The sequence below is a fragment of the Pan troglodytes genome, chromosome 5 (assembly GCF_028858775.2).
Source record: "Pan troglodytes isolate AG18354 chromosome 5, NHGRI_mPanTro3-v2.0_pri, whole genome shotgun sequence".
Taxonomy (NCBI): Eukaryota; Metazoa; Chordata; class Mammalia; order Primates; family Hominidae; genus Pan; species Pan troglodytes.
In genome coordinates, this window is record NC_072403.2 from 11,084,281 (window position 1) to 11,097,780 (window position 13,500).

At 43.6% G+C, this 13,500-nt stretch overlaps 1 protein-coding gene across 7 annotated transcripts in view; it reads right to left on the reverse strand.

The window, feature by feature from the left end:
• LYRM4 (LYR motif containing 4) overlaps window positions 1-13,500 on the reverse strand; it is a 232,408-nt gene that overhangs the window by 97,418 nt on the left and 121,490 nt on the right. Inside the window, exon 3 of one of the 7 annotated variants that reach the window (XM_016954860.4) lies at window positions 7,587-7,618. The exons of 5 other annotated variants lie outside the window; for them this stretch is intronic. In XM_016954860.4, coding sequence (XP_016810349.1) covers window positions 7,613-7,618 — 6 coding nt within the window. In that variant the 3' untranslated portion in view covers window positions 7,587-7,612. Of the gene's footprint in view, window positions 1-7,586; window positions 7,619-9,086; window positions 13,131-13,500 lie in introns of those variants that run through there. One more of the 7 variants, XM_063812067.1, reaches the window with a different exon arrangement.

Consider the following 13,500-nt stretch of genomic DNA (forward strand, 5'->3'; position numbering starts at 1 on the left):
TACAGAAGACAGTCATTAAGGGCACAGAAAAGCAGAATGGAATTTCCAAACTGACAAAAGAGAGATAAACAGGGAATGAATAGTTACTTGATAAAAACCATTAAAAATAAGGAAAAGAGAGAACCAACTAAAATACATAATAACATAAGACAGAATAAAATCAACTCCATCAGCCATAATATGAAATGTGAATGGACTAACTGGGAAAGGTAACAAAACAAGATGAAAACCCTTTAAACAAAAGTGGTAAAGGAAGACTGAAAATCAAGGGAGGAGTTAAGATATACCGGGTATATTTGCGGGGGAAAATTCTAGTTTATATTAATATTTGACAAGGCAGAATTGAGTCTAAAACCTTCAAACTAAATAATGAGCAACATTTACAGACAGGATGCGGCAGTCATAAAGCTGTAAGCACTAAATAAGACTGTAGCGAAGTATATAAAACCTGAATTATTAGAAATAAAAGGAGAAACTGACAAAGGCAAAATGATGGTGGGGAGCTTTGATATTCCTCTTTCAAAGCTGGATAGAAACAGTATATTTAAAAAGGTAATCACAGAGAATTTGAATAATACAACGGACAAACTAAATACACACACATGTATCTCAGAGAATACATGAAAAAAATTTGTGTCTGGCTGGGTGCAATGGCTCACGCCTGTAATCCCAGTAGTTTGGGAGGTAAAGGCAGGAGGATCACTTGAGGCCAGGAGTTTGAGACCAACTTGGCCAACATAGCAACACCTCATCTCTTAAAAGAGAAAAAAGAAAATTGTGCCTGCAAAAAAGCTCCCTCCAAAAACAACAAAGAAAACGTTGTCTGTAAGCCATTCACAAAAATTCATCAAGGACTAGGCCAAAACAAAGTCTGAAAAGGCTCAAACCGGTAGATATTTTAATCTCTTCTATGGTAATTGGTCTATTCAAGCTTTCTATTCCTCAGGTTAATTTATTTTTTATTACATTTTCAAATTAGCTGCCACAGAGCTGTCCATAGCTTTTTGCTGCACCGTATCCTCACTGTGCAATCATTAAGAATGACATTATAGAAGAATATTTAAAGACTTGGAAAATATGTTTTGTGAAAAGCAGCAGCAGGATACAACTCACGATTGAGAGGCAATCATTGTATGCCTTGGCTTCATTATTTTATCCCTGACTTACGCCTTCATCTTTAAGCAGTCGTGGATCCCCAGTGGACAGATCAAGACATATCAGCAGATCCTAACTTTTAGCTTGGTTTAACTCGAAGCAAGTTTTCATGATCGTGCCCAATTCCTTGCTGCTTTCAGGACAGGCCCACAGAAAAGAAAAAGGGCATTTTTGCATCTCATCTCTTAACCTCCCTGCCTCTCAGGGATTAAGTTTGAGGATCACTTGCTTAATACATAAGCAATACATAGTTAGGAAAGTGACATTTACTGGGCATGTGCTAAGCTGACATGCTTTACTTAGTTTCTCGCCGTTTTTACCCTTGTCCTATGCAATACATAATATTCATATTTCCTTAGGAACGAGTATATGGAACCAGAGAAACTGAGTAACCTGTGTACATTTGCACAATTGGTAAATGAATTATGGAGCTGAGATACTCCTTTCTAGGTCTTCTGACTTCAAAATCTAGCACTTAAAAAAAACAAAAACAAAAACTACAACACACCTCCTCTGAAAGAATGTCTTCTATTCTTTCTAATTAACATTTTAAATGAAAATCCCATGCTTTCAAAGAGAAGAGTACCCAGCCTGTGCTACAAAAGGCTGAGAGTGAAAGTGGGAGGTTTGATTTCCAAGTTTAATTTGTAGTTCTGCTCCAGGAGCACATCTCAGCTACAGTTGTTTTCAGAAATGTGAGTTCAGGATATTAACGAGTAATGCTGAGCAAAGAAAATCACAAGCCAACCACCTCTTGGATCACATAAGTGGAACTTACCTTTGTGAAGCTCCATGGGGAGCCGTAAACCCCTTGCCCAGTTTCTTTTGAGTTTATTCAGATTTAGCCAGAAAAGGAAGCTGGCTGAAGCAAAAGAGAACTAGAACTCCCATCTCCGTTTAACCTATTTGCAACTCTGCCAAGGCTGCAGAGCCAGCAGCAGCTGTGGCCTATCAGTGCTCATGAGAAGTGAGTCTTGCAAGGAAATGACATTTCCTTCCCAGGGTAGGGAAGCACGCACTGCTGAGATTCTACGGGTATGACGGCAGCACCAGCCACTGCAGGACAAACATGACTAGAGGAGGTTCGCCCGCCTCCCCAAGGAATCAGTACTGGTTACTTTGTCTCTTTTTGTTACTGTTGTTGTGTTGGGCAGGGTGTGTGCGCGTGTGCTGGGCAGCCTGAGGGCCACTTGTCCCCGTGCTGCCATCTCACGGGTGAGGCTATGGGTGGCACTGTTTTACACATCTATATGGTAGCTAGAAACAGAGGGCTCTTTCCTCTCACATAAAAGCAAAATCAAGATGATCGATCGTTTTCTTCTTAGGTTTTCCTAAATTTTATTTTCTAAAAAAGGAGAGAACATTTTTTGTGACTGTAGGCAGCAGATTCCTGACAGCGTCTGCTGTCTGACAGGAGTGCAAAAGACATAGTTATCCTTTAGAATACAGAAGCAAACTTGCACGGGCTTAAATCTAGCACGCCACCACCACCTGTGAGGAAGGCTCCAAAGACACGATCCTGACCCGTCCAGCCTCTGTCAATGATTCCAAACCTTGCGTGTACACTGGCATCCCTCGGAGGGCTTTAGAATATTCTGATGCTCGGGTCACACTTAAGAGATTATTAATTACTTGGTCTGGGGTGTTTTTATACATCAGAATTATAAAAAATTGTGGTAAAGTTCACATAACATAAAATCATTTAAACCACTTCAAAGTGCGTAATTCAGTGGTATTAAGTACCTTCACAATTGTACAATCATCAACACTATTTAGTTCTGGAAATTTTCATCACCCCCAAAAGGAAACCCCATACTCATTAAGCAGCCCCTCCCTGTTTTCTTATTTTCCCAGCCTCTGGCAACCACTAATCTATGTTCTGTTTCTATGGGTTTCCGTAGACATATAGATGAAATCATATAACACATGGCTTTTGTGTCAGGCTTCTTTCATTTACCGCAGTGTTTTCAAGGTTCATCCAGGTTGTAAACACGCATGAGTACTTTGTGACTTCTAAGGATGAATAATATTCCATTGCGTGGAAATACCACATATTGTTGACCCTTTCCTCAGCTGAAGGATATTTGGGTTGTTTCCATCTTTTGGCTACTGAAAATAGTGCTGCTGTGAACATACGAATACAAGACTGTGTCTGAACCTGTTTCCATTCTTTTGGAGTGAAATTGCTGGGTCATATGGTAATTCTATGTTTAACTTATTGAGGAAGTGACAAGCTGCTTTCCACACATGTCAGGATTTTACAAGCTTCCCAGGTGAGTGTAATGTCTGGCCAAGGCTAAGAACCTAGTTGGTTAAGATAGAGCTTTCAGTTTTTACATAAGATAAGCAAGAAAACCAAGATAAAATCAGCAAAATCCAGACAAAAGAACTGACTTCTTCAGCAAAGAAATTATAAGGAAAAAGAAGAGCAAGGAAGAAAAAAAGATACAGATGGGGCCTATAGATTTCTTTTAAAGACAGATTACAGACAGATCACCCAGTTTGAAGATTGGTGATATTTGTGAGACATTAAAATTTAAACACTTTGTATTTGATGATATTAAGGAATTAGCATTATTTTGTTAGTTATGATAATGTTATCATAGCTATGTTTTAAAAAGAATAATCTTTTCAGATATGTACCAAAATAGTTTAATATGAAAACGAATACACAGTTTCTCAAAACAATACGGGAGAGCATGGGTAGGCGTAAGGATGAAAAATACCATCTATTGATATTACAGAGTATCTAACTCTTAAAGATGGGTGATGGATACACAGGACTCATTTGACAATTCTACATACTTTTGTATATTTTCACATTTTTCCATAATAACAGGTTAAACAGCAAAAAGTCTTCGTCATTGCAACGAACAAATTGGGGAAAATGTCATCAAATGTCTGTTTAAGAGATCTCATCCCTATTCCTTCTCCTTCCTCTCCCTTGGTAACAGCACTCCTAGGGTACTGTGGAGGGTGCGGTTCACTCCTGGGGCTGTGGAGGGTGCGGGTCGCTCCTGGGGCTGTGGAGGGTGCGGGTCGCTCCTGGGGCTGTGGAGGGTGCGGTTCGCTCCTGGGGCTGTGGAGGGTGCGGTTCGCTCCTGGGGCTGTGGAGGGTGCGGGTCGCTCCTGGGGCTGTGGAGGGTGCGGGTCGCTCCTGGGGCTGTGGAGGGTGCGGGTCGCTCCTGGGGCTGTGGAGGGTGCGGGTCGCTCCTGGGGCTGTGGAGGGTGCGGGTCGCTCCTGGGGCTGTGGAGGGTGCGGGTCGCTCCTGGGGCTGTGGAGGGTGCGGATCACTCCAGGTGTGATTTTCATGGGAATGGAACTGGCTCCCTAGGTGGTGTTCATTTCCTCTGGATGCCTCAGGCCTGTCTCCTCCAAAGACGAGAACTTTCTTTTAAGTTTTCCTGCTAAATATACTCAAAAAAGCTTTCTAGCTCTAGACTTTCAAACACACATAATACTGATGTGTATGTGTGTGTGTTAAATACACAAAACACAACATTTATCATTTTATTCATTTTAAGTGTACAGCTCTGTGGCATTAAGTACATTCACATTGTTGTACAACCATCAACAGCATCCTTCTCCAGAATCTTTTCATTTTCCTCCACTGAAACCCTGTAGCCATTAAACACTAACTCTCCATTCTCCCTCCCCTCCAGTCCTTGGCAACCGCAATTCTACTTTCCGTCTGTAGGGGGACTCTAGGGACCCCCATAAGTGGAATCATACAGCATTTGTTTCTTCTATGGCTTATTTCACTTAGGACAATGTCGTCAAGGTTCACCCTTGCTGTGGCGTGTGGCGGAATTTCCTTCCTCTTTAGGGCTGAGTAACATTCCATTGTACGGCTGTACCACATTTTGTTCATCCATGCGTCTGTTGAGGGACACTGGGTTGCTGTTGTGAATAATACTGCTCTGAACACTGGTGGGCAAGTATCCTTTTGAGTCCCTGCTTTCAGTTCTCTGGGGTATATACTGAGAAATGGAATCACTAGATCATTTGGTCATTCTATTCAATACTTTTAAAACCAAATCAGTATTCTTCTAAATGATAACTTGTCCCCTTTCCTGCTGCCTTTTTGACTGGGGCTGGGTTGAGGGTGGAGAAGGGGGAAGGCAGGATAATGTAGTACTTAAGAGCCTGGGGTTTGTCCCAAGACAAACCTGGTTTAAACACCTGCTCTGCCAATCACTGGCTCAGAAACCTTGGGTTTCACCTAACCCTGTAGTCTCAGTTTCCTTACCTACAGAATGGGATAATGTCAATTTTACATAAGTTAGATGGTATTTATAATGTCTTACTACAATGCCTGGCACACAGCTTTCAATTAATGGCTTCTAGTAACTGATTACTTCCATCTCAACAATCCCAGGTGTTGTCAAAGAAGATGGCATTTACAAATGAGTCCCACAGGTCCCAGCCACAGTCTGTGGTAATGGCATGCTAAACCGCCCCAAGGAGCAACGCCTGTAGGAAGACTGGGTAGACTTCCTTCCTTTCCTGTGGCAGAGGGCTCTGCACAGAAGAAACTCTGGTCTCTTCCTGATGTCTCTTAACAGCTTTATGGAGATATAATTCATACACCATCAAATCTATCCAATTAAAGTGTACAATTCAATGGTTTTTAGTATATTCACAGTTGTGCATCCATTACCACAATCAATTTTAGAGCATTTTCATTACCCCCAAGGAAACACTACTCATTAGTCGCCTTTCAAATGTCCCATCCTCTCTAGCCCCTGGCAACCACTAACCCACTTTCTGTCTCGATGCATTTGCCTATTTTGGCCATTTCATAAAAACGAAATCACACAATATGTGACTTTTTGTGTCTGGCTTCTTTCCCATAGCATAATGTTCTCAAGGGCCATCCATGTTCTAGCAGGTGTCAGTGCTTTGTTCCGTTTTACCACCAATAATATTTTTATTGTATGGCTATACCACATGTTTCTCATCCATTTATTATCTGATGGCCATCTGGGTTGTTTCCACTTTTTGGCTATTGCTAATAAGGTTTCAATAAATATTTGCATATAAGTCTTTGTGTGGACACGTTTTCATTTCTCTTGAGTATACATGTAGGGGTGGGATTGCTGGATCACACTACCTCTTCTTTTTAAGCCCCAACATAGAATGGTTGCTTCTAGGATCTGTCAAGAGATTCTCAGACAAGCAAAAACCAAGCTCCTGGAGTTGGCCCCACTCCTCCACTTAGTGAGAAGCTTACAAAGGTGTTCAGATTTGTACCTGTAATCTCACTGTATTGATACTGAACATCTTCTTTGAGCTCAGTTCCTCCTCACAGAGGAACTCTAGTGTCCTTTAAATAATGACTCTGCTACCTGGCTAGTGATATGCCTCTATCTGTATTTAAGATCATTTCCCCTGAATGATGGAGATTTTAATATTCTGCATCTAATGTCCTGTGACTCTATCTGAATAATTAAAACCACCCAGTTGATTGTTGCCCTATTCTCAAAGAAGACAGGATTCCTGCTCTTTTGCAGACACCTCCACTCAGGTCACACACTGGAGTAAGAGTTGACAGGCTTTGTCCTTGCAAGCTGCCTGTGGCCCACCACCCAAATTATCCTCAAGTGAATGTATTTTTGGGGGAGGATATGGAGCATTCATCCTGCCATTTTTGCAAACCACAATAGCCAAGTCTTCTCACCCCTTTCCACCGTGTTACTCAGAGGCTTGAGGTGGTGCAGACTTCACTTTGCCTTTGGTCAAAACGCACTGGGGAAGGTGGTGGCTCCACAAGTTGCAAAGAAAAATACAATGGTGCTGTCTTTCAGCAGGTCAAAAAGGATTCTATAAAGACTAATGGTAGACAAGGGGCACTGAGGAGGTTTCATGAAAGTAAATTTCATGATGACAAAAGAAGACATTTCTGCCAAGATTTTATATATAGAAGAAAAGATATTCAAAGGCCAGGTGTGGTAGCGCACACCTGTAATCCCAGCACTGGGAGGCCAAGGTGGGCAGACTGCTTGAGCCTAGGAGTTTGAGACCAGCCTGGGCAACATGACAAAACCCTGTCTCTACAAACAATACAAAAATTAACTGGGCATGGTGGCACACGCCTGTAGTCCCAACTACTCGGGAGGCTGAGGTGGGAGGATCACCTGAGGCTGGGGAGGTTGAGGCTGCGGAGAGCCGTAATCATGCCAACTGTACTTCAGCCTGGGCCAACAGAGTGAGACCCTGTCTCCAAAAAAAAAAAAAAAATCGATAGTTTTTCTTACTTAAAGAATTTTTATCAGTAGCCAGTAAGAATAATGACTGTTTTTTTTTATGAATGATTTCCAGACTAAGTCACAAGAAAACCTTATATACTATGACATCTGTATATTAAGGAATTCTAACATGCTCCCCACTGAAAACACAAGAAAATATCAAGATGCAATAGAAAACAAACCTGGTGGCAGACAATGACTATGGACTTTATGCCTGGGGGTAAAAAGAGAAAAAAATAAAAGTTAAGAGTAACAGTTAACAGAAAGAAAGAGTTCTTTGGGATTTCAAACAGAAGCAAGTGCTAGAGGTGTTTAAGACAGGTTAAAAGCTAGAAATGAGATTAATCCTTTAGACGTAGACATTTTGCTCTTCACAATCAGGTTAATACTTTGAAGTCTTAAAGAAAGTCTTTCGAGCAATCAGAGGACTTCAAAGTGATTGTTGCACATAAGCCTAAGAGAATTTGATCTCAAAAGAAGAATAATATTGATGTTCATTGAGTACCTACTATGTTCTAGGCACTTATGCTAGGTACTTTGTAGATGTAATTGAATGTCGTCCTTGTTAACACTCTCTGGAAATAGGTTTTGACATCTCTGTGGTAGGGAGAAGAAGACAGGCCTGGAGAGCATAAGTAGCTTGTTCTGAATGACAATAGCTGGTGAGCGGCAGGGCAAAGCAGGCCTGCCAGCCCAGTGCCTCTGATCTTCCCAGGCACCGCTGCATTTCCACCTCGCTAACTGGAGAAATACCAGCAACTCTGGAAACATGGTGAGCATATCATATCCAGAACTCTTCGTTCAAAGTTAGGCAACAGAATATTAAGGTTCATTCATGACACAGGTCACACTGTATTTACAAATACAAACTGGAGTAGGACAATGAGGAGTATCAGATAAAAGTTAATGTTTGGCTCGATTTAAAACAGTAGCACTTGACTGGTTTTTGACACTTTTGCTATGACTGTGTTTAATATTAACAAGATATTGTTAAATTAAGTTTGGCCTAAAGCTGCCTCTTTACATATTTTAAAGGTTTCTGTGTATGCAGTGAACTGTAACCTAACTGGATGTGTACACAGACTATAATCTACTCTTGTGCTGATCACTGAGCTTTGGCTATAGGCAGCCAATTGTTCAAACTGTGCTCAAATAAGGCAAACAACTGAACTGTCGCCAATCTGGCTGTTTTAGCACCTCATTTCCATTTTCCGTACATCACTTTCCTTTTTTTGCCTATAATTTTTCTTCCAGGCTGGGGCGTGGTGGGTCATGCCTGTGACCCCAGCACTTTTTTCTTTTTTTTTTTTGAGACAGGGTCTCGCTCTGTTGCCCAGGCTGGGGGCAGTGGTGTGATCACGGCTCACTGCAGCTTTGGCCTCCCAGGCTGAAGCGATCCTCCCATGTAAGCCTCCCAAGCAGCTGGGACAAGCACACCACCAATTCCCAGGCTGAGGCAGGTGGATCACTCGTGCCCAGGAGTTCGAGACCAGCCTGGAAAACATGGTGAGACTCCGTCCTCCCCAAAATACAAAAATTAGTGGGGCATGGTGGTCTGCCTGTCCCAGCTACTTGGGAGGCTTAGGTGGGAAGATCACTTAAGCCTGGGAGTCCCAGGCTGCAGTGAGCCGTGATCGCACCACTGCCTCCCAGCCTGGGCAACAGAGCGAGACCCTGTCTCAAAAGAAAAAAAAACCTTTCACCACGTGACTGTGCTGGAACCTCTGTGAGCCTATTCTGGTTCACAGGCTGCCTGATTTGCAAAGTGTTATTTGCTCAGTTAAACTCGGTTAAATTTACTTTGTCTAAGGTTTGTCTTTTAACAATACTTAAAAAAAATAAAGCTTAACTAAAATTTGAAAGATTGAAAAAATCTGTTTGGAGGAAGGAACATTTAAACCTGTATAATGAGTATTTCCAAAGTACATAAGGCTGTGGCGTTGAAGGACACCAACACAAAGGTTTAGACAAACTATGATGTGCTCTCTGTACTTTACAAGTAGAAAGTACTTAAGTGCATTACAGGTATTCACAGTGTGTGGCTGAGGATCCCATTTCTGGAACCTGGAGTTGGGCTTGGGAAAGTCAATTTGTGCTTCAACTTGATCTGCACTTGGGAACATGAGAGGCTTATCATTTCCTAGATTCTTAACCATTCAACAAAGGCATGTTAAAAATGTAACATACATGCTGAAAAATGGTTAAGAAGGTAAATTTTATGTTATGTGTATTTTGCCACTATGAAAAATAAAAGAGGTAACACGAACTGAAACCAAAACGTAGACTTTCCTTTTTCCTAGACTGTGAGCAGTACCGCCTTCCTTATGCCACTTCCACCTCCTAAATAACCAACCAAATGGATTTAAAAGCCTTCCAACTTGTTTTTCAGGTGTCCAGTTCTACAAGTATTCAAGAATTGTTTCTCTCCGTAGAAATCAGACCAAGAGCCTCTGTGTGTGATCATGACTACCTCTACCTTATGGTTATAATTATTCTGGACGTTCAGCTTTTTAATCTAGTTTTCATGTTTGAAAAACTATACTTTCACAAAAGTTGAGCATTTATCACATTTGTGGAAATAAAAAGAAGATGGCACTGTTGAGGGTACTGGCCCTTCATAGGAATAATGCAGACGGGAGAGATGGGGGTGGTATGACTCAGGGTCCTCATGCTCACATATTTTCTATTAAGAGGATGAAGTCACAACAGTAAAGTACACTGCCTTAGGTCACAGGACTGTAGCCTGATTTATCAATAACTCGCCCTCTGTCCTTGGCAATCACTCGGCTTCTCTGCGCACCAGTTTTCTCTCTGTAAAGTGGAGAGTAGGCTGATTTCTCAGGTCCCTGCTGCAAAAGCCACTCAGGCTTCTATCATTCCACAGAAAGGAAGAGCCTCTTCAATAGCCTGGGCAGGAACTTGTAAATACAGGATTTCTTCTGCCAACTCACATGTCCACCGTAGCGGAACAGTACTGGTGTGGATGAAGGAACCTCATTATGTCAAAACGAATACTAACATCAAACATGACAGCTGGAGAAAGTTTAACTGGTAATTTAGTAGACCCTTCATTTTACAGAGCAGGAAAGTAAAATCCCAAAAAGCCAAAGAGCATGACCAGCATCTCAACACTCACGGAGGTCAGGGCTGGAAGGGATTCTAGAGCTTTTGAGGGAGGCTTTTCCAAACTTTTACCGCCCCACCAAACTGAACCGTGACCCTCACTACCACTGAGGAATAGGCATGAGGGTATAAAAAAGGTTAAGAAAGAAGGTTAAAGTTTCCAATGACTGGGTTTGGAGCTCAGCCTTTTTGTTTCCCAGAAGAAGAAACTGAGATCCAGAGAGGTTAAGACCAGGTCAAACTACAAACCAGAAGCAGAGCTGACCCACAAACGCACCTATCTACCCAGCACAAACCCATGCCATGATCGCTGAGGGTCTGTGACAGGCTGCCCTGTTTCTGTGCATGTGTCGGGGGGGATGCGGGTACAGGTGATAAGGAAACCGGTGTGGCAGATGATATTTTCCAATGCTTGTCTTACAATGAATGGACCCTCCTCTACTGAGAAAAGGGGTTTGTGTTCTCTCTATGTGAACCTGGAGAGGTTCTATAACCTTGACAGTGGAGGTGACGCTGTACAACTCCTGAGGCTATGCCGTAGAGAAAATATGGCTTCTGTGTGGCGCTTTCTGCTGGGACTCTTGCCTTTGGAACCCAGCCGCCATGTTGTGAGGAAGCCCAGGTTACAGTGAGGCCATATGTGCTATGTTCTGGCTGACACCCTGGCCAGACTCCTGGCTCACAGCTAGCATCAACCTCCAGACGGCTAAGTAAAAGATGATTCCTGCCCCCAGCTTTCCAATCTCCCAGCTGAGGTTCAATCACTGTGGAGCAACACAAGTCCCCCTCGCCATGCCCTGTCTGAATTCTTGACCTATAGAAGTGGGATGTGGCAATAAATGAAGATTGCTCTTTGAAGCCACTAAGTTTTGGGGGATGACTTACTGTGCAGCAATAACTGATACATAAGGTCCTTAAGTTACCAGCCATTGCTAGATTTCTTGATTTTCATTTCTACCATTCAACCATTCCCCACCCCCTTCTACTGTTTACAGGTAAAGGCCATGCACCTTTTCATTTTTTCCCCTTAAAACCTGAAATATGATTTTTTCCCTAATGACTTAGCCCTTGTATTAGGAGATGGTGTAAACTGACAACGCTTTGGGGCTCACAGCCATGCCCAGATTTGAAGAGCCCAGGATGCTTTCCATACGCTGCCTCGTAACTTCAGTTTCTGGAATGTCTTTCCCTAAGGAGAGCACAGCCATCCCCAGCCATGGACCCTTGGCCTGCGGGCCTCATGCAGATGTCTCCCAGGAGGCCGCATCGCGGGCCGGTCCCCCGTGTTTTCAGTTTTCATCAGCACTCCTATATCCTTGCCCTACTCTGACTCCCCACGTGGCTGCATTCTGGATATGCTCTGTCCAGCCTCTCAGGAAGCTGGGATGCCACATGTATTGGTTCAGAGCTGGTGGGAGATCAGTGATGCCACTTCATGTTCACAATGGCTCAGGGGTGATCCCGATAAGTGACATCTGTTAGCGCTCTAGGGCCTGTGGCCACATTGAGGAGGCCAAGCCTGCACCACAAGCGGATCTTCTGTGTGAGGAGTCTGATGCCGTGTCAGCACACCACTGTCATTCAGGGTACGGTGGCCAATCTTACACAGGGGATCAAATTTGCCTTCTGGCTCCAGTGACTTACGGCAACCTCTGGGGCACAGTTTCGCCACTGGGGATGGTCTTCAGGCCCATAACTGTGTGAGTCTGTGCTTATACATGGGCAAGTTTTACTGGCAATGTGAATAATTCCTATTTCTTTAGTGTAATATATTGGTGACTGTGATACAGACATCGGGAGGTTGACAGACACAATAACAGGACCTATTATAAAGACAAACCGAGTATTGTGTCCTTGGCCTTGAGATGTGGCTGGCATAGGCCTAAGCTCAGAGGGCCTGATAGTGCACAGAACTGGTTAAAAAAAAGCCAGGAGGAAGAAATCGGCTTTGTCATCTCTCTCCATCTTTTCTCTGTCCTGCCAGAATTTTAGGGAGTGCTAAGGGTCTCTTCTGCAAGCCTCAAAAACACAAGGCAATACAGCTCTGATGGAGGCAAATTTTACAGCAGAAGAACCTGAGTGCCAAAGGCTGCGGGAACAAAAAATACCAGAGCAAGAATTAACGGCATGAGAAAGCATGCGGCCAGCAGATGGCGACAGAGGCCTTTGTGAGCCACTGGCTGCCGGGTTCTCAAGTGCTGGAAGGTGGCTCTTCACAGCTATTGTATAAGTGATTTATGTATTTGGATTCTGCTCAATGTTATATATGCATTACTGAATAAAACATTCACAGTGTATTTTCCACCAGCAGCTGAGCTCCAATTCTAAGCTTCTGAGGTCTAATTCCCAAGGCTCAAAGAAGCCCCTGACATCAAATTGCTTTCCTCCCTGAATAGCTGCTTCATACTCCAGAAAAAGAAATGCTTAGAGAGGTGAGAGCGATCTGATCTGATGTGACCACATAGTCAGAATGCTCACCAGCTCTGTGAGGAAGAGCAAACGTCTGTCAGGTGGTTTCCTCAAGGCCAACTTGTGCAGGGCTTCCCCAGGCTCCGGCTGCTGTTCCCCGACTTCCTCCTGGCGGCTGTGCCTTGCTCAGCTACCTGCACTGAGATACAGGGAAGTCTTGGGTGAGGGCTAGCCTCAGTTTGGACAAGAAAAAGAAGTGGCTTACGTGTAAGAAATATGTCAGGTGAGGCCGGGTGCGGTGGCTGAAGCCTGTAATCCCAGCACTTTGGGAGGCCGAGGCGGGCAGATCACAAGCTCAAGAGATCGAGACCATCCTGGCTAACATGGTGAATCCCCGTCTCTACTAAAAACACAAAAAATTAGCCGGGCGTGGCGGTGGGCGCCCGCAGTCCCAGCTACTTGGGAGGCTGAGGCAGGAGAATGGCGTGAACCTGGGAGGCAGAGCTTGCAGTGAGCCGAGATCGCGCCACTGCACTCCAGCCTGGGTGACACAGCGAGACTCCG